Source organism: Ailuropoda melanoleuca, chromosome 12 (genome assembly GCF_002007445.2).
Source record: "Ailuropoda melanoleuca isolate Jingjing chromosome 12, ASM200744v2, whole genome shotgun sequence".
NCBI lineage: Eukaryota > Metazoa > Chordata > Mammalia > Carnivora > Ursidae > Ailuropoda > Ailuropoda melanoleuca.
The window spans coordinates 20,696,118-20,716,571 of NC_048229.1; the positions used below are offsets into that span (position 1 = coordinate 20,696,118).

At 43.0% G+C, this 20,454-nt stretch overlaps 1 protein-coding gene and 1 non-coding gene across 2 annotated transcripts; both read right to left on the minus strand.

Annotated features, from left to right (window-relative positions):
* Nucleotides 1-1,227: 1,227 nt before the first annotated feature.
* On the minus strand, nucleotides 1,228-13,550 carry CCDC117 (coiled-coil domain containing 117). Its single transcript, XM_034638164.1, is given in 6 exon segments — nucleotides 1,228-4,201; nucleotides 6,481-6,618; nucleotides 7,066-7,290; nucleotides 12,674-12,724; nucleotides 13,401-13,439; nucleotides 13,441-13,550. Coding segments are annotated over 6 exon segments (804 nt in total). The 3' UTR covers nucleotides 1,228-3,960.
* On the minus strand, nucleotides 9,262-9,368 carry LOC117795359. Its single transcript, XR_004619328.1, has one exon. It is a non-coding gene; the product is annotated as a U6 spliceosomal RNA (small nuclear RNA).
* Nucleotides 13,551-20,454: the final 6,904 nt, after the last annotated feature.

A 20,454-nucleotide genomic window follows, 5' to 3' on the forward strand; every position in this document is an offset into this window, starting at 1 on the left:
GACAGAACTGTAGGCAAAAGGTAACACTGTCTACTCCAGGAATACTTTATGGTATCAGTTAAATTCTAATATCCTAAGAATGAAATCTTTACCTCGTGACTTCTCAAATTCATTAAAGGACAGGAAAACTGGCTTGTTAACCCACTCGTCAGTTGTTGAAAGACAACACCCTTGTCTTGCTGGAGCTGTAGTCTAAATGCATGCAATTCATCTCTAAAATGCCACTGACAGAATATTTAGACCAAATGGACATACACAACTGTATTTTCTCAAGGTAATGTTACACTGACTGAACCACACTTTGTTGTGGATTATATTTCAATGAAATCTAAACGACATTCAAGGTATTCTATGAAAACACTGTTAAAACCACTGGTCAAGTAGGAAGAACACTGAAGCTGGTTAAGTTCGATTATAATACGAAATTGTCACTATCTACTTAGGTTTTAGTTTCCAAATCTGTAAAATACAGCTTTTAGCTGATTTCCAAATTTTGGTGAAAAACAATATCCTGAGTTTTCGTAACTGAAACCCAAACTTAACCCCGCCCACCCACAAATCAGGGACCCACATCATCAAGCCAAGGTTATAAATAGGCAGGCAATACTGCCACCCAGTGACCTGTCAACTCTTAAAGACCATATAATTGAACATTGTGGATTTCCCTATTCCGTTTTTAAAGGTCCTAATCCCGTTAAGAAAAAAACAAAACTGTTAAGTTTACATACCATTTTCAACTCTATATTTAAACATTTTTGAAGACTGTCACTACTGTCACCTCAATCACCACTGCCCACAGATGCTGACTGACAGCAGTGAATTGGTGAGCAGAGGGGCGAGCATTCTGTGGGTTTTGGAACAGCAAAGTGGTCTGCCTCTTTTGGCAACAGTGGATTCATTTACACAGCTTAACTTTAACCCAACATAATCATCTCCTCAAGATAAATTTAAGTTCCTCACTGATATGAATGCTTTTTTAAAGATTTTTAATTTTTTTGAGGAGGGAGGAGAAAGCGGGGCAGAGGGAGAAGTGGACTCCCCGCTGAGCAGGGAGCCTGATGCAGGGTTTGATCCCTGGACTCCGGGACCATGACCTGAGCCAAAGGCAGGTGTTCAACCGACTGAGCCACCCAGGCACACGCGAATGCTGCTTCAAACAGAATTTAAAGGAAAGCAGAGGTAGCTGATTTTGTTTACTTATGTCAGGAATACAAATACCTCAAAAAGTCAAAACACTTAAGAAGTTTTATTTAAAACAATAAAATACAGAAACACCAGATTCTCACCTTAAAGTAAAATTGACAGCATCTTCCAGAACTTTCCTAGTACTGTACCATTCTGGTCACTATTAACGAAAAACCAAGTTTCAAATCCAAAATAATTAACAAACCCGCTTATAATAAGCATTTTTCTCATGGTTCTTGCCCCTACCCTATTTTCCTAAATTTTACATTTGCACCTTTTCAAAAATGAGTGGCAGGTTTTGTTTTTGTTTCTGCTTTTTTTATGACTGATTAATGTTTGTGAGAACTGGACTTTATATTAAAAAAAAAAAAAAACCCACACACACCCTACTCAAACTCAGAGAAAATATACATTTGTTCATTAAAGCTCACCTGCTTTAGATAATTTTTCTCTTCACACATTAGCATAGTAAGCCAATGTTTGATCCATGCTTCAAAAGCTGTACAAAATGAAAACAACTCCCTAGGGAAACCTTAAGGCAAAAGCAAAAGCCTTACACTACAGAAGAAAAACAAAGCAGAGGCATGGAGACTGTGGAGACGGCTCAGATGAATAAGCACCACAAGGACGAAGAAAATTTCTGTACAAACATATGCAAAAAGATAAAATTTAAAAAGGAGAATTAAACATCCATTTTCCTGCAGAAATAGTTAATCGCGTCAGATAATCTGACTCCTGAAACAAGTTGTTTGGATTTTAATTAACACTCTTCATTCTCTCCTATATTTTACCAGTGGTATCAGAGCCTGTTTTGGAGCTCTTCCTCCTTTTCATCATACAGACCTTTGATCGGAGGCCTGGCCCACAATTCTTACCGAAGACCATCTTAGTGTGTTTTGGGTCCTTCTTCGGAAAGTTGTCACCTCCCCTTCCGCCCTAACACTGGGGCTAACTCCAAATTCTGGGCATTCACTTCATGTTTTTGAGTTATACCAGAACAAACTTTTTTAGCACGGCGATTTCTTTAAGGCTACAAACTTTTAAGTTGGTCCCATTAAACAATGACCTAAAGGCAGGAGTTTTTCAAACGGCATGAATCAAACACTTGCACATTTCAACAGAACACAGTTTACATTCATCTCTAAATCTGAGATTAAGAAACTATTAGCTGGTTTCCAACTGGTTTTAATACTGGTTTGAAGTTCGAATAATTTTACTGTGTAGACATTAAATATTGTTTAAATATTAAACATTAAATCTTTTCCTGACTATCCAGACAGAAAGAGAAAGCAGGAACAACAGGCAGGGGAAGAAACAGTCCAATTAACAGACTTGTTACTTCTATGCCATCTGTAACAAGGGGAGGGATTTCAGCATGGGTTTCGAAAATGCTTGGGAGCTGGTTTCTAAAAAGTCACCTCTACTTGGCATGAGCCATTTTTTTTCTACACAAGGTATCTGATTCCTACAAAGGGGGAAGAAACGCAGAAAACAAAACAAAAAGAACTGGGGTGGTCTCCTGTTGTGTGATATAAGGGCCAGTATTACACTATTACACTCATTTAATAAGTTATAGTGGATATTCCGTAGCACTTTAGGAAGTGTTATTTTACTCGGCACTACTGAGTCCTTGCCACACAGAAGAGCCCTTCCTGAGAAATAAAAAACTTCAATCCTGGTTATCCCCAAAGGGTACCTTGAGCCTGGTTTAGTTCCTTATGATGAAGATGTCCTGCTAACAGGAAGCTATTCTCTACTAACTCTGAGGTTTACTGCCAACAGCTGAAGCACCAGGCAAAGTGGCTAGTTCAGTAACTCTCAATGTCACTTACCCCCATGTTTTCAGTTAATTATTGTCATTGTTTTCTACATTAACACTAAAAATACTCAACTTGCTAATATAGGTACAACCTTTTTAAAAGTACCTATCAATGCTGGGCTGCGCTGATACGGCAGTTCCCTGGGATGACTTAAGGGAGGCTTCTCCCATGGCCAATTTGCACATGGGTTACCTCACCATCACTTTCTAACGATCGCTCAAAGTTAATTATGTTGTAAACATTCCTGAATAACTGGGCTTATAAAATATGCAAGGGAAACCAAGGAGTAATAGTAGCACAAGGCAAAAAAGCCTCGAAGGAAAAACCTTTTTTTTGTATTTTCATTGCATGTTCAGAGGCTAAGAAGTGAGCCACAATGCTACCAGCTACTCAATCACTGTAGCTACACAGAACTGACAATATACAAGTTTCAGAGCCTCTGGTAAATCTCTTAGCAATAGGCTAAGCTTCTGCTTTCCTCCCTCCTCTTTGCAATCATGGAGAGTGACCACCGTAAAGGAGCTCCGATCCACAGACGCAGCGGTGACTCGGCTGTCAGGGACACAGTAGGAGCATCCTTCTTTCTTAATGCATTGTTTCAAATTCAAGTGTCTGAATATTTGCCAACTATCTGAATGGTTTAGACAATGTGACAGATGACGTAAGTCACCCTAAAGACACACAGCTTCTACACTTGCCTTTGCAGGCTGCAATTTCCATTCCCTTAATAAGCCCTGTGGAAAACTGTTTTCCCTTGAGACAAGCTTCCTTGGCAAAAAGTTGGATTCACAAAATGGCTACCAAAATGAGAGTCCCACCCCAAATCACAGGTGGAGATATTATTACACCCGTTTCATAAAACTTTCAAGTCCCTATACTATACAAATACAAGTAGGCTCACAAGTAAATACATGAGCCTTCTAAAATTTGACAACTTTAGCATAGAAACTGGTTTCTAGAGTTCCATCTCTTCTTCTGTGCAAACAGCTGTGTCCAAACTATTGTAAACAGGCATCCCTGCTGCTTGCCGAGGTTCCAGGAACAGTTCAGTTCTCCCAGGGAAGGCAGTGCCAGCAGCTGCATGCTTAGTTTGGCTCTCTCCTGTGTAGTTCTTAGCATTAGATGATGGCTTTGGCTTATCAGAAAGGAGTTCAGGGAGAGGTTTCCAGAGCACAAGTTCCATGGAAGGACGGCTCCTAAGACATACAATACAGATTTTTATCAAAAATTTTAGGATATGAAATAAAAGATACATGTTGAAAAGCTCACGTTTGCTACCAAATACCTAGAGTTAAGAACTGATGGCATCAAAATAGATTTCTGATGATCTAAACAGATCTTTAGAAAGGTCATTCAAATACATACACAATTTTAGACATTCATTTGGAGAGAGAATCCCAAGCAGACCCCGCTGAGCATGGAGCAGGCCACAGGGCTCGATCCCAGGACCCTGAGATCATGACCTAAGCTGAAATCAAGAATTGGATGCTTAATAGACTGAGCCACCCAGGTGCCCTGTTCTGCACATATTTTTAGCCAAACCAACTAGTCGTACTGATGCCGTGATTAAAAGTAACATACGGGTGCCTGACTGGCTCAGTCAGTAGAGCATGAAACTCTTGATCTTGGGGTTTTAAGTTCGAGCCCCATGTTGGGTGTAGAGATTACTCAAGATCTTTAAAATAAAGGGGTGCCTGGGTGGCTCAGTAGTTAAGTGTCTGCCTTCGGCTCGGGTCATGATCCCAGGGTCCTGGGATGGAGCCCCACATTGAACTCCCTGCTCAGCGGGAAGCCTGCTTCTCGCTCTCCCACTCCCCCTGCTTGTGTTCCCTCTCTCGCTGTGTCTCTGTCAAATAAATAAAAACTTAAAAAAAATCTTTAAAAAGAAAGCAATATAAACATCCAATGTAAAAAAAAAAAAAAAAAAGAGAGAGAGGCTCTTGATTTAATTTTATAAATTCCTTAAATTGTGGTTAATGGCATGGGCTACTACCTTGTACTAAATCTTTATAAATGAAATACTGACCAAACAGCTACAAAGTAGAATGCTTTTTGCATTAAGTCCAAACGATTATGTCCCCAACGCCTGCCTGCCCCCTCAGTCCTCCTCCATCCAGTGATGGTTTGATAGTTTCTGGGACCCAAAGGCAAGTAAGACAAAATAAACCAGGCTGAAGAGTACCGACAAATGCTAGCTTCTGGAAAATTACTAAGAGCAGAAAGTGCTACTTCTTAGGCTGTAGGACAACACGGCCCGCTTACTCCTGGCTAAACTATTTACCCACCCTCAGAGCTGGGTAGTTAATTATAAGCCCAAGCTAGGGGGCTAATGCAAAACTTCTGTGATCTACCATTAGCTGAATCCACTGGGGCCAAAGGTAGTAATTCTTCACCTACCTGGCATCACTGGGGCTGGTGTTCTCAGAAAATTTCTCAGATACCTGACACCTACCCTCACTGAGTATCAAATCTACCTACAGTCTTTTCCAGGCAACACCGAAATCGCACTTTATAACCTGACTACTATTTTACACATGGATGATGGCTGCTTCAGATCATGAAAGCTCAAGGACTGTTAAGAATTACAGGGCTATCATTAGTTCTTACGTTAATAGCCCCAGGCCACTTCATTTTTTAGGCTCTAATGTTTGCTTTCTAGTTTCCTCTCTTGTCCTCACACTATACTATCACTACTCACTACTATGAGTTTGTTCTCACTTGCTGTTCCTGTGTTTCTACTCTGACGGATCTAGGAAACCAGATAACTGAGCTCATTAAACTACGGCTAACTTAAGAGCAAAATGGCTTGCAGCTAAAGCCCTGAGGGGCTATCCACTTTGAGATAAGAACATGAGCTTTGGATTGTGGCCTTCCCGGTAACTATTTTGACTACCAGGAGACTTCTTTTGGTTTGTTTTCTAAGTCTCAGCAGTGTTCCTGGATAACTGAGAGGCCGGTAAACAAGAGCTTTTGAAATGTGGTTCTATATTCTAAGACAAGAATTTGGGAGAAGGGCTCTCTTGCCAATCCTCCCAACCCGAATTATTAGACGATGGTGCCTTTCAGGACTTCAAAAGAACTGGGGGTTAAGAAGTTAAGGCAGCCGCTCCTGCATACTTCAAACTTCTTGCACAGCATTTTGCTCAACCCCAGTGAAGTAAAAGGTTTGCACCCAACCTAAACTAAATACAAAACCCACTGTGCTTTCATATCACTGGTGATCAGGGGATGGAGAGATCACTAGCATAGGACAGGCTGTGTCTGGAGACACTGGCTTTCTCAGTTGGTTAATCATTCAACTCTTGATTTCAACTCAGGCATGATCTCAGGGTCCTCGGATCAAGCCCCGAGTCAGGCTCTGGGCTCAGCACGGAGTCTGCTTGTCCATCTCCTTCTGCTCCTCCCCCCAGCGCTGTTTCTAAAAAAATAAATAATTTTAAAAATAAATAAATGGAAACCATGAACCAACACTTACATGGACTCAATCATTTTCTTTGTAAAGACTTCATCAAATTCCCTCTTCAAACCTGTTTTCATGGTGTCAGAAAGAACAAGACTGGGGAGATGGTTAATATTTCTGTCAGCTTCCACTTCTTCATCTTCATCAATTATCCTAAATAAAGACAAAAGAAGCAGAGAAAGAAAAATCAGTCAAGCTATTATATATTCCAGTAATTGGATGAAATTTAAAAACAAAAGCAACAGGTGCTACAAGAAAAGATCAAGTAAAATATGAGGCTGAGTGAAGAAAGTATATACAGAAGCGTTACTCAACATTTCACTTAAAGTTTTACATCAGATGCAATCACATTTCAAGAATGTGCCCCTGAAAACTCCGATAAACCAAAAAATTTATATTCACAGACAGTAGGTGAAAATATTTAGCACAGTTCTATGAGAAGAGTTTGACATTTAATGCGTCAACTTCGAGTTCTCAGATTCTTCATAATCTGAGAAGTTGAAGACCACCATTATCACCAAATGATGAATTAGACCAGCTTAAGAGTAGAGACATCACACGGGGATGGCAATAAGCCAACAACACACACTACCGGTTTACCTGTCCTCGATTTCTTGAAGCCTCCTTCGGGCAGCTTCACACTGTGGTTCTCCGGTTGTCTGGTCCATTTCTTCACAAATAACATCTAACATGCCAGGTGCAGAGAGGCCACTAGTGCACGGATTTACTCCAGGACTCTCTATATCCTGATGTGCACAAAGAGTCCAGTCATTAGGACCAGCACAGAGCCCTGCTTCAGTTAGCCTTTTCTTTCTTACTGGACAACTGAAAAAAAAAATTCAATGAAAATTCAGAGTCATATAAATGAAATGTTTATCGTCCCTTTCTCTAACCAAACTTATGTAAAAAAAAAAAAAAAAAAAAACCCAAAAAACCAAACCAAACCAAACAAAACAAAGCAAAAACCTCTGATTTTTGACAGTGTGTGATTTTAAGACAGAAAATCATGCATTTTCTTTTTTCATTCTGACAGCTTCCTTGGGACGTTTTCTTCTACTGCTCTCTACCAAATTAGGCTGCACGTGCAAGATTGTTTTTTCAGAGTACTGTTCAGTGTGGGAACTTAAAGTCATTCCTATTTATTTGGCTCTGGACAGGTGAAGTGGGAAGTAAAGAAACCAAAACCACAAATAGCAATTCAGCACCAGCCGTATTTTGTCATAATTCTGCTTGCTCCATATGGGGGTGGTCGACAGGTATCCTATCTTCCCATAGGGCAAAAGATAAATGCTTCATCGGGTCTGTTCCAGAGCACTGCAGGTTGCAGAGGATGATACTGCTGATATCTTGGTCCTCTCCGAAACATCAGAAGACTGTCATCTGGCTCTGAGTCCTTACTAATAATGGTGTATATTTTTCTCCCACCTTGCAACATAAAGCATTTTCACTTCCTTGAAAAGTTTATATTACACAGAGCCCTTAGAATTCATCGATTTCTTTGTTTTGCAGATTTGGAAACTAAGACCTATAAAGCTGAAGTGCCCCCTCCTAAGTGTCACATAAGATAGGGCTGTATGTTGGGTACCAGAAGCCAGAGCTCCAAAGTCCGAGCTCCAGGCCATTTTCACTGAAACTTAGAGCCTCCCTGGGGAAGTTCAAATATTCAAGTGCTTACCATGAACTAGTATTTGCATACACTGCAATGTGCCCAGTTTAATTGAAAACTGTCTGAAGAAGGTTAAATAGACGACTGGTCCTATTCTATTTAAGTACTTAGACCAGATGTACTTTATTATTTGGGCATCAGCAAGTGCAGCCTCAAAAACAGAACACAGCTCTGCAACTAAAAAAAAACAAAACAAAACAAAACATGAATGGCTACCACAGCTTACGAGTCTCTAAACTAAAGGTCAAAGGAAGTGGTATGTATTTTACAAACAGATATTTCTATTCACGTTAAGACTACAAAAATCAACATTAAAGTCCCCAGCAATATAAAATATGACAAATAATGGTGGTCTCTTGAACCTAGACTTTTACTGGAATCAACAAATAATTTTTTAAAATCTTTAGTTTTTTGAGGTCTTTTTTTTTTTTTAAGATTTTATTTATTTATTTGACAGAGAGATAGAGATGGGGCATAAGTAGGCAGAGTGGCAGTCAGAGAGGGAGAACAGGCTCCCCGCTGAGTAGAAAGCCCGATGTGGGGCTCGATCCCAGGATGCTGAGATCATGACCTGAGCTGAAGGCAGTCACTTACCGACTGAGCCACCCAGGCACCCCTTTTGAGGTCTTTCTTGAGTATAGTGGGGGTTTTTTTGATGTTTTTTTTTTTTTTAAAGATTTCATTTCTTTACTTGAGAGAGACAGAGAGAGAGAGAATGCACACAAAGGGAGAGGGAGAGGCAGACTCCCTGCTGAGGAGGGAGCCTGATGCAGGACTTGATCCCAAGACCCTGGGATCATAACCTGAGCCGAAGACAGATGCTTAACCAACTAAACCACCGAAGCACCCCTTTTTCTTTTTTTTTAAGATTTGACAGAGAGAGAGAGCCAGCGAGAGAGGGAACAGAAGCAGGGGGAGTGGGAGAGGAAGAAGCAGGCTCCCAGCAGAGGAGCCTGATGTGGGGCTCAATCCCATAACGCCAGGATCACGCCCTGAGCCAAAGGCAGACGCTTAACAACTGAGCCACCCAGCGCCCCCAAGCACCCCTTTTTTGAGTATGGTTGACATGCAAAGTTACATTAGTTTCCGGTGTACAACACAGTGATTCTACACAACGGTAGCTACCATCTAAATACATGAAACCCCTCACAAATTTGCATATCGCCCTTGCACAGGGCCCATGCTAATCTTCTCTGTACTGGTCCAATTTTAGTCTTTGTGCTGCCAGAGTAAGCACAAGAATATGTTTAGTTTGTAATTGGTTTTAACTGATAAGAAAATATTAAGAATGTCTAGCTATACATGATATATTTCTGTAATATTTGGATAGTTTTATGATGTGGTGTTTTGGAAAGCAGGAGAAAAACTATACACATAAAAGCAACTAAGAAAAAGCAGAAAAAATCTAGAGGGGACAAGTAATTTCCTAGCACATCCAACAATTCAACCATGAAATGCAACTGAGTGTAAGAGCTGGTTCTGATCTCTGACCTCCAACATGATCTGGACTATATTATTTCATGCCTGTAGGCCATTTTGCAAATAATTAGAGACCAACAATCATTAAGTTTCAAAGAAAATGTGATATAAAAGGCTTCAAAGTATAGGTAAGAGCTATGGAAGTGGCAGGTGGACAGCACACTTCTGGGCATTAGATATTCAAATGTCAATTTCCTCATTCTCAGGGCCTCAATCTCTCCATCTGTAAATTAAAGACAGTTAACCATTTATTTATTTATTTATTTATTTATTTATTTATTTATTTATTTATTTATTTATTTCTTAAAGTAAGCTCTACACCCAATGTGGGGCTTGAATTCACAACCGCCCCCACCCCATAGCAAGGATCCCATGATCTACAGACAGAGCCTGCCAGGGTCCCCAAAGGTGGTTAAATTTTTAAGCCGACAGATTTTATGCTTTCAAACTTTTTACACTGGAACTCTTTATTCAATTGTCTCTCTCTCGCTTTTTTTGGGGGGGGATTTATTTATTTATTTTTGAAAGAGAGCAAGCAAGCAGGGGGAGGGGCAAAGGGAGTGAAGCGACTCCCCGCTGTATGTGGAGCCTGATGCTGAACTCGACCTCATGACCCTGAGATAAGGACCTGAGCCATGAACCAGAACCAGGAGTCACACGTGCAACAGACTGAGCCACCCAGGCATCCCTATTCAATTATCTCTTATAGTGTACTCCAAAAGACAAAGACAGAGAGATCCCTGTGTATCTGCAGCAAGCCCAAGGCAATAAAAAATATAAATTCTGTCTGGTCTGGTGTTTGTTTTATTTGTTTTTAAAGATTTTATTTTATTTATTTGAGAGAGAGCAAGTGAGCGAGCACAAGCAGGAGGAACGGAAGAGGGAGAAGCAGGCTCCCGCTGAGCAGGGAGCCTGATGTGGGACTCGGTCCCAGAATCCTGGGACCATGACCTGAGTGGAGGGCAGGTGCTTAACCAACTGAGCCACCCAGGCACTCCAGGTCTGGTGGTTTTTAAACCAAGGCAACTTTCAAATCTGTTTAGCCTATGCATCAGCAAGGTTAGAAATCCAAAGTTTCTGCTTGCCAAAAAACAAACAAGCAAAACATATACAAAGTTAAAAGACAAATGACAAATTTGGGGAAACATAATACACATAATAAACTACTGATTTCTTTAGTAAAGATTTCTTTTTTTTTTTTTTTAAGATTTTATTTATTTATTTGACAGAGATAGAGACAGCCAGAGAGAGAGGGAACACAAGCAGGGGGAGTGGGAGAGGAAGAAGCAGGCTCACAGCAGAGGAGCCTGATGTGGGGCTCGATCCCATAACGCCGGGATCACGCCCTGAGCCGAAGGCAGACGCTTAACCGCTGTGCCACCCAGGCGCCCCTCTTTAGTAAAGATTTCTTATAGATGAACATGAGAAAGATCAATAAGCCAAAAAAAAAATTAATAAGCCAATAGAAAATGTGCAGAAACAGTAACAAGTCACACAAACACAAATGGATTAAATGAAAAGTTGTTCAAATTAACCTTAATTTACAAAATATAAATTAAAACAGTGGTCTTAAAAAAAACCAACAATGGTCTAATTTTAACTATAAAATCCTGTGCTCATACAATTCAATGAATAATTAGAAAACAAACATCCGTTAAAGTAACATTCAAGATGTCTATTTCCTCCTTCCTACAGGTAAACACTATGTTATGGTACTGTATATATTCTTAGGATGTTTCCTTTGCTCATATTATGCTTGACACATATCCATATCGATAGGTATCATACATTCTTTCTTCCCCCTTTTTCTCTGAACAGAACTCCACTGTATGAATTTGGAATTTCCTTTATCCATTTTACTACTGAGGGACATACAGGTTGTTTCTAGTTTTGAGCTATTATGAACAAGGATGCTATGAACTTTCTCGTATGCGTCTGTTGCGAGCGTGTACACACACAAGAGGGAACTGTTGGGTAAAAGGGTGTATATGTCTTTAACTTACTAGATAATGCCAAACTATTTCCCAAAGTGCTGGTACCGATTTACATTCTCATCCATAGTATTGCAGAGTTACTGGTGCTCCAGTACCTGGTGGTAAAGTAACATAACTTTGAGGTTTTACTAGGCATTTCCCTGAAGACTGACAAGGTCGAACGAACACCTTTCATTTGTGGGTCATTTGGACATCCTCTTTGAGGGATTCTTTCGTTCATTTTTCTATTAGACTCCCTGTCTATGAGATGTGATTTTTAAATCTATAAGTGAAGTGAAAAAGTTTGAAAATACAGTTCCGGTGAGAAGATGGAGAAATAGGCATTTCTACTGTTAAAAGGAATATAAATTGGCAATAACCATTTTTCAAAATTTAAAATGCATGCAATTCACCATCTAGGAATCCATTAACCTACTTGCAAATCTATACAAGGAACTTTAAAAAGAACAGGCATGGTAGATTTAATCTACAGTAAGAGCAAAAATTAGACATCTTAGAAATCTATCAACAGGAGACTGGCTAATGATCTATACCCAGGCCTTACAGTAGTATTCCATTCAGTGTTGCAGAAGAAATTTGGTAGAACCCTATGTGCCCATACACAAGCTACAGGAGAGTAAAATGAAAAAAAATCAATGTGTTGCGCAATGTGAAGAGTTACCTTCTTACAAATATAGAAAACCAGAGATATATACAGTTATAAAAAGTTTTTAGATTATCTTCCAAAGGAGAAATAGGAAACGGGTAATGGAGAAAAGGGGAGTACGTACTCTAAGACTTTACAATGTGTATCCTCTTGCACACTTGAAATCCTTTTACATTGTGAATGTAATAATATTCACATGGATGAAAATCCACAGGTTACTAAGGATTACAGAGGAAAAGTTTCCCTCTGACATGCCAGCTACCCAGTTACTTTCCCTAAAAGGCAACCACTGTTACCAGTTCCTTGTGCCTCCTTGCAGAGATAACTTAATGTTTCACCTTTTCACTTAAAATTAGTAGTTGAGGATATAAAACAGGTTAAACTAAGTGACCATAAAGTGAATAAATGGCACCTGAAACTTACTCATCATCCTCCTCCTCTCGCTTGTGTTTCTTTTTACAGCGAACTGAAACACTGTTGAAACAAACAAAAATCAGTCAATTGAGAAATTCACTGAGCCTGTTTTCGGCATCCACGCATCCACTCTCCCTTTCCCCAAAAATCTCGCCCATCCCACGAGTACCCGCTGTACCCTTCCTTGCCGCCTGGGATTGGATATACGGATCACAAGGACGCTCAGGTTGGGTGGTCCCGACATAAACAGAAGTTGAAATCTCAACTTCTTACTTTGTCAAGGGAGCGGGAAATAAATTTGGTGGGGGGGGGGGACCGACGTAGGGAAAACCTATCTGGGGCAGGCACTGTGCTAAGCACTTTACTTCCACGATCTCACCAGCAGGACCCACTTCTGTCCCACTTTGCGGATGAGAAACCGATTATCCGCGAGGCACTGAAAAGTTAGCACCGGCGGCCGCGCCGAGGGGACGGCCAGGCTCCGGTCGGCCCGGGTTCCAATCCCGCCCGACCTGGGCGAGCTCGGCAGTCTCCTCACTTCTCGGAGGCGCAGGCCGGCCGAAGTCCGACCGGGACTCCGGGGCTGTGTGGCCCCGGGCGACTTACAGTTAACGTCCCCGGGATCAGTTTCTCCTCTGCTATCTGCGGGCTCAGGAGCCCCCCACGTAGGGTCGTGAGGAGGATTAACGAGTCCGAACTGCGCGCCCGCCCGCCCCGCGCCCGCCGGGCTCCTCACCGTCCGCGCGCCGCGCTCCCGGCGGGGCTGCTCGGGGCNGCCGTCCGCTCCCGGCGGGAAGGCCCGGCCGGGGAAGGCCGGCGGCGGCTGCAGGAAGTCCGGGCCGCCGCTCAGGGGGAGACCGCTGAAGGGCCGGCCGAGCGCGGCCATGGCCAGGGAGACGAGGAGGCTGCGCCCGCGGCCCCGGCCGCCCGCGTCCCCAGGCCCGGCAGCTGCGGCCACAGCGACTGCTGAGAGGCGCCCGCCTCTGAGCCCGCTCTCGACCCCACGTCACGCCTTCTAGAACCCTCCACCCCGGGCCGCCCAGGGGCACGCCGGGATTTGTTGTGTGTGGAGAGCGGCTACCGCGAGGGATGCCGGGAGTTGCAGTCCGAGCGGACTACAACTAACATGGCTGCCTCGGTTTCGCGGGCTGGAGCTGGAGGATGGCTTTGGCGAGGTTTGAATGCAAAGTAAATTCCAGTCCTCACACCTCTGTACCTCAGTTTTCTCAACAGTAAAACCTGATAATAATACCTATCTTCTTAGGGTTGATGGGAGAAGTAAATGAATTAAAACATGTGGATCCTGAGCTGCCTGGCTGGCTCAGTAGAGCTTGTGACTCGATCTGGGGGGCAGTTGAGGGGGGGATGAGTTCAAGCCCTACGTTGGGCATAGATCCTACTTTAGAAAACAAACAAAAACTAGATCTCTTAGAACAGTGCTTGGCACATAGCACATACTCATTAAACATCAGCTATTAGTTCTTTCCATGTTTTAATATAAATGAAGTTGGCGTGGCCTTAGGGGGAACAGCTTGGAGGCTCTGTAAAAACCTCAGAGTTCTGTGAGAGGTACTGGCAAGCCTTCCAGCCTGTTTAGCTCCAGAGACTGTCTTGCCAGAGGGACTAGCAGAGTTGGTGGACCCCAAATGATGTGAGAAACAAAGGCAAAAGAAAAAATTAAATTTCCTTACTAATTACAGTCCAGTGACAAGTCCTTGAAACAGGAAGAGTGGGACGTCTGGGTGCCTCAGTCGGTTAAACATATGCCTTCAGCTAGGGTCATGATCCCAGGGTCCTGAGACAGAGGCTCAAATGGGGCTCCTTGCTCAGGGGGAAGCCTGCTTCTCCTTCCACCTGCTGTTCCCCCTGCTGTGTTCTCTCTCTCTGACATAAAAAATAAAATCTTAAAACAAAACAAAACAGGTAGAGTGACATTCCTCTAGGAACTCAGAGCTACCTTAATGTTAATACTTTGCTAAGGGCAAAAGGCAATCTTAGCTTGACATTAGCGTGACCTCCAGGATCCTGTAAGTCCACTTTAACATATAAAAATTCCTTTGGAAACTTCCTTTTATCTCTACCCCCCAAAATACATGTTAGCTATCATCCTCCAAGCATGAGGATCTCTGAGTAAGATTTTATTAGAGGGTGATAAATGACATTTCCTAACAATAGCTTGCCCCGTGAAGGTCCTAGAAAACTTGCTTCCAAAATTCCTTAGAGACTTATGGATCCCTAACCCCCTCCCAACTTGAAAGTATATATAATCAACCACTCCTCATGACCGCAGTGCAGCTCTTTCTGCCCATGAGTCAGGTCCCTATGCTTTAATAAAACCACGTTTTAGAACCAAAATGTCTGAAGAGTTCTTTCTTGGCCTTTGGCTCCGAACCCCAACACTTTCCTATATCACCAACCACTGGTCGTACCATTTTTCCCATCCCAGAGAATGACACTATCATCCAGTCTGGGTGCTTATACCAAAGTCAGTGCCCTTCAGCCAAAACCCACCAAGAACACACCTGTAATTGAACAAAGATTTACTGACTGCTTACACTGAGGAAGTGCCTCAGCAAAAGGTGTTAGAAAAAGCTTCTTATAGGACTTGGGATATCTTAGGTGATTTGGGGGAATGTTCAGGAAAAGCAGGGCTTTGTTTTGGAATTAATATTGTCAGGAAGCAGGGATCATTCTATGGGTAACTTAGTCAATCTTTTCTAGAAGGTAGGAAGAACGGAAGCTAAACCTGTAATTGGTAAGGAAGCAAAGTCCTTCATATTAGCCAGGGGGATGTTTGGACAATTTTGTGGTTTGCACGATGTTCACATTTTCGTCTGTGTTCAAACATGATTATGAAGTGGTCTTGTTTTTATCTTGATCCTTCGAAGTCCCTGTCTCAGTCCTTGTTGGATGTTGATACTCTGTGAAAGTATTTAACAAGAAGACACCAAAGCCTGTCTTATAGCTAGTAGCAGGCTAGCTGTCAGAAGATGATTTTCTCTCTCTCTTTTTTTTAAGATTTTATTTGTTTATTTGACAGAGATAAAGACAGCCAGCGAGAGAGGGAACACAAGCAGGGGGAGTGGGAGAGGAAGAAGCAGGCTCATAGCGGAGGAGCCTGATGTGGGGCTCGATCCCATAACGCCGGGATCACGCCCTGAGCCGAAGGCAGACGCTTAACCGCTGTGCCACCCAGGCGCCCCTGATTTTCTCTTTCTAACCAAAAACCTAAGCATCATCATTGATGCCTCTTTTTCGTCCCCCCTCCCCCCCCCCCACTTAACCAGTCAGCAAATCCTATGGGCTTTACTTGGGAAATACTTCCGGATTCTCTTTATCTTTCTCCCTATTTCAGTGCCCTCGTTATGGTGTAAGAAAAAAATGAATGAACCTCTTTTGCCTAATGTAATGTAATGGATCAGATTTAGGTTTTCTTAGTGGCATTTACAATCCAGTTTTGCCTCCAGAGGGTAATACCCTACTTCCTTCAACTGGGTATAAGAGATAAGTCTCCTGGGTCATTTCTACAAATGACCACCTCATTCTTCCCCTGGGGGAAAAAAAAATCCTTCCAGATGACACATATAAATTTAAATGAATATTTATGAAAAGGGAGTGTCAGGGAGGAATAATTTTCCTCTGTCCTTCAAGTCCTCCTAGCTGGACTGAGAATCAAATTCACAGGAGACAGATTAACAAGAGAAAATAATTTCTGCATACAGGCAATCCACATAGACAAAAGAAATTCCAAACATAATCAGCAAGAGGCTTACATGAGCTCAGGAGAGGGGCAGGGGTAAAGAATGCAAAGAGCAAGACCATTAGCAGGAAAGTGAGAGATGTTTTTGGAAAACAAAGGTTGCCTTATTGTGAATGTTTCTTAGGTAAAGAGGAATCTCTGCTAATGGCTCTGTTCCTGGTAAAGCAGGCAGTTGAGGGGATGGATGGTAAAGAGCTTTTCTTGAATCTGCTGGGCTTTGTTTTTGACTCAAAATAATGTTCATGCAAAAGTGGCCTGTCATCAGCCCTTACAGTTGTCTTCCTTTACACCATTCTGAAACACCTTTCGACCTAATTGTATTTCTTGAATGCCTATCCAAATTCATTCTTTAGTTCACAATCCTGTACTAGGTTGTATATCCCTTATCAGGCAATGTATTAGATTTATTAAAAGATCTTATTTTGGGGGGGGAGAGCAAGCACGAACAGGGGGGAGGGGCAGATGGAGAGGGAGAAGCAGGCTCCCTACTGAGCAGGGAACCTGATGGGGCGCTCTATTCCAGGACCCTGGGATCAGGACCTGAGCCAAAGGCAGACACTTAACCAAGTCACCCAGGTGCCCTAGAATTAATGATCTATTAAGTACTGCCCATTTGCAGGTGTTCTTCACCCAAAGTAAGTGTTCCTCACAATAACGCCATCAATTGGATGCTTTTCCTACTCGTTTCACACCTAAGAAAACTGAGGCAAGTTTTAGTCCCCAATTCCCTTATATAAGTGAAGGGGTTCAATCCCAGGTCTGAGACCCTAGACCCTGTCCTAAACTGCTAGGCTTTGCTCCATCCTGTTGAATTTCCTGCCAGCAAGTGTTTTTGGAGGAGTAGGGGAAAGCCTCACTAGAGTGTGTCTGAGGGAGACTGACTCCTTTCCGCTTGCGACCTTGGAAACAGAAGACTGAGGGCTGCTGTGCATTGTCGCCTACAGAAACCTGAGAAGAGCAGGTCCGGAATTTGATGGTAGCCACTGAGAGCATCTCCTCTTTTCAGTAACAGTCTAGACCTGACTCTAGGTGACTTCCAATTAACCTCTCAGACAATTGCTGGGTCAGACATAAACTTTTTAAAGATTTTATTTATTTGACAGAGCACAACTGGGGAGAACGACAAACAGGGAGAGAGACAAGCAGGCTCCCCACTGCGTGCGCAGAGAGCCCCATGTGTCGCTCCATCCCAGGACCCTGGGATTGTGACCTGAGCTGAAGAGACGCTTAACCGAGCCACCCAAGTGCCCCCAGACATACAGACCTTTAGACAACACTCTCCGGACTCTTCTCCTGGTGGCTAATCTTATCCGTTTAAAACAACAATAAACAACAATATTTTCTGGCTATAAAACTATCTAGTAGAAAATGGATGGTGATATAAAAACACAGAAGCAAAAAAAAAAAAAAAAGCCTTCAAACCATCCCACAGGAAGCTCCATTATATGAATATCCTTCTTAATGTAGTTCGGAATGTCGGTGAGGTCTGGAGCCAAGGGCCAAGAAAGAAAATTTGAGAGCTCTTCGGTACAAAAAAGGCGATCTTACTAAAGCACAAAATCTGGACGAGAAGTGAGAAATAGCGGTCGCAATGGGCTTGTGAGGAAGGGCTGATTATATACACGGACAGGGGTGGGGGGTGGGGTGGTGGTGGTAAGGATTTAGGGAGGTGTCCAAAAGAACTTTCATATGCTAAAGAAGACCCTTGGGATACTGAACGCCTGGCTATTGTCAAGGTAGGGTTGTTTTTCTCTGGAGCAAAGCATTAACCTTAAGATAGTTGGGAGTTTCCTGGAAGAACATCACACAAATCCCACCCAGGAGGGGCAGGGGGATTGCTTCGAGGTGTCGGCTTATGCTTTGTTCTCAGATTGCCTTCTGCTCCCTCATCACTTCTAGTCTTTTTTCTTATTTGTGTGGGTATGTGTGGATGCACGCAAGCTGTCTTGTGCAATTATAGACCCCAACAGTTATTTCTCATTGCTCTTTCTTGAGGCATTAACAATTACATTCCAATTGCCAGTCCAGAAAAGCCCCGATAGCTACTGAATGCCTAGAAGGCCACACCCCGTACATCCCCTTCTGTGCCCTTGGTGGTGGGCTGGACACCCCAAACCCCAGCCACGATCACTCCCTGTCTGCCTGAAGCTCTCCCTATAAAACTCTAGGTACCCATCTTGCAGGCGGAGAAGTCAGTTGTGAAGGCTGGAATCGGCCACCTCCCCCAAAATCTCTCTCCGTTCCCAGTCCTTGTCTTTGGAGTGATCGGCTTCACTTGCTATGAGTTTATTTGTTTAGCAACGGTGTTGGCAAACCCAACCAGGAGCTATGCTTTTGATTTGCCCAGCCCCCCTGGGGTTTCCCGGGATGGAGCAGTTGGCTGGGCAGCGTGCCAAGGCCCACCTGTTCATTTTCTCAGTTAGTGGACATGACAGATCATTGGGGAACATGTGCGCACACAGATGTGTGCTGTGTATAATGAGCGAGCAGAAGTCATCCTGAGGACAAAGCACAGGTTAACAGCCTGCAACCCCTTCCACCTCCAGGTGGGATCTGTGCGACCTTCCTCAGGCACTCCTGGATGCCCTAAAGCTAAGGGAAAGGAAAAACAAATGGTTAACTTATAGGGGCACCTGGGTGGCTCAGTCGTTAAGCGTCTGCCTTCCGCTCAGGTCATGATACCAGGGTCCTGGGTTCGAGCCCCACATCAGGCTCCCTGCTTGGTGAGGAGCCTGCTTCTCCCTCTCCCACTCCCCCTGCTTGTGTTCTTTTCTCACTGTCCCTCTCTCTCTAACAAATAAATAAATAAAATCTTTAAAAAGAGGAATAAAGATTTTATTTTTGGGGGCTCCTGGGTGGCCCAGCTGGTTAAGCATCTACCTTCTTCTCAGGTAATGATCCCGGGGTCCTGGGAGCCCCACGTCGGGCTCCCTGCTCAGCGGGGAGTCTCTCTCTTCCTCTCCCTCTGCTCCTCCCCCTGCTCCGGCTTTCTCTTTTTCAAATAATAAATAAATAAAATCTTTTAAAAAATAATAAAGGTTTTATGGTTTTAGTAATCTCTCCACCCAACATGGGGCTTGAACTCACAACCCTGAGATCAAGAGCCAGCGGCTCCTCCAACTGAGCCAGCCAGGTGCCCGTGTTTTTGTTTTTTTCTTAAGATTTTTTTTTTTAAGTAATCTCTCCACCCAGCGTGAGGTTTGAACTCACAACCCTGAGTTTAAGAGTTGTACACTTTACTGATGGAGCAGCCAAGTACCCGAGATAAATGCTTTTGAAACAAACGTGTTCAATATGACAAGTGCAAAGGACTGAGTATTTGTGGTATTCCCCCTACCCCCACCCCGCACCAAATTCAGATGTTGAAATCCTAATCCCTATTGTAATGGTATTAGAAGGTGGGGCCTCTGGGATAGGGATTAGGGTCTATGGGAGGGTGGAGCCGTCATGAATGGGCTTAATGTCTTTTTGAAAGACTCCAGACAACTCCCTTGCCCCTTACACCAAGTGAGGACACTGCGAAAAGATGGCTATCTTTGAACTAGGAAATGGGTTTGTGAACACCAGTAATGGGAAATCATAAAAAATAGTGTTGGGAGGTTTGGGCAGGGAGAGCCCTCGTGCCCTACTATTCACAGTCAATTGCAGACCCAACAGGAAAAGAGGGACTTAGGGTGCACTTGGCACTTTTTATTTTGAAAGTTGTCACCAGACACAATCTCCTGGCACCTTAATCTCAGATTTCTCAGTCTCCAGAACCATGAGAAACAAGTTTCGGGTATTTATAAGTATTTGTTACATAAAGCCTGACCAGACTAAGACACAAGGTTAAAGAAGACAAAAGACCAAGAGAAGCAATTAACACTAGCAGCAAGCGTTTAGTGAGCATTTACTAGAGCAGACACTGTGCTAAGTGTGCTTTTCGTCAGCTTCACCACAGCTCTGTACTATGGTGTCAATAGCACCACTTTGCAGAATAAGAGGCTAAGATTCAGAGAGGTGAGGGAAATGTCTCAAGGTCTCCCAGGTA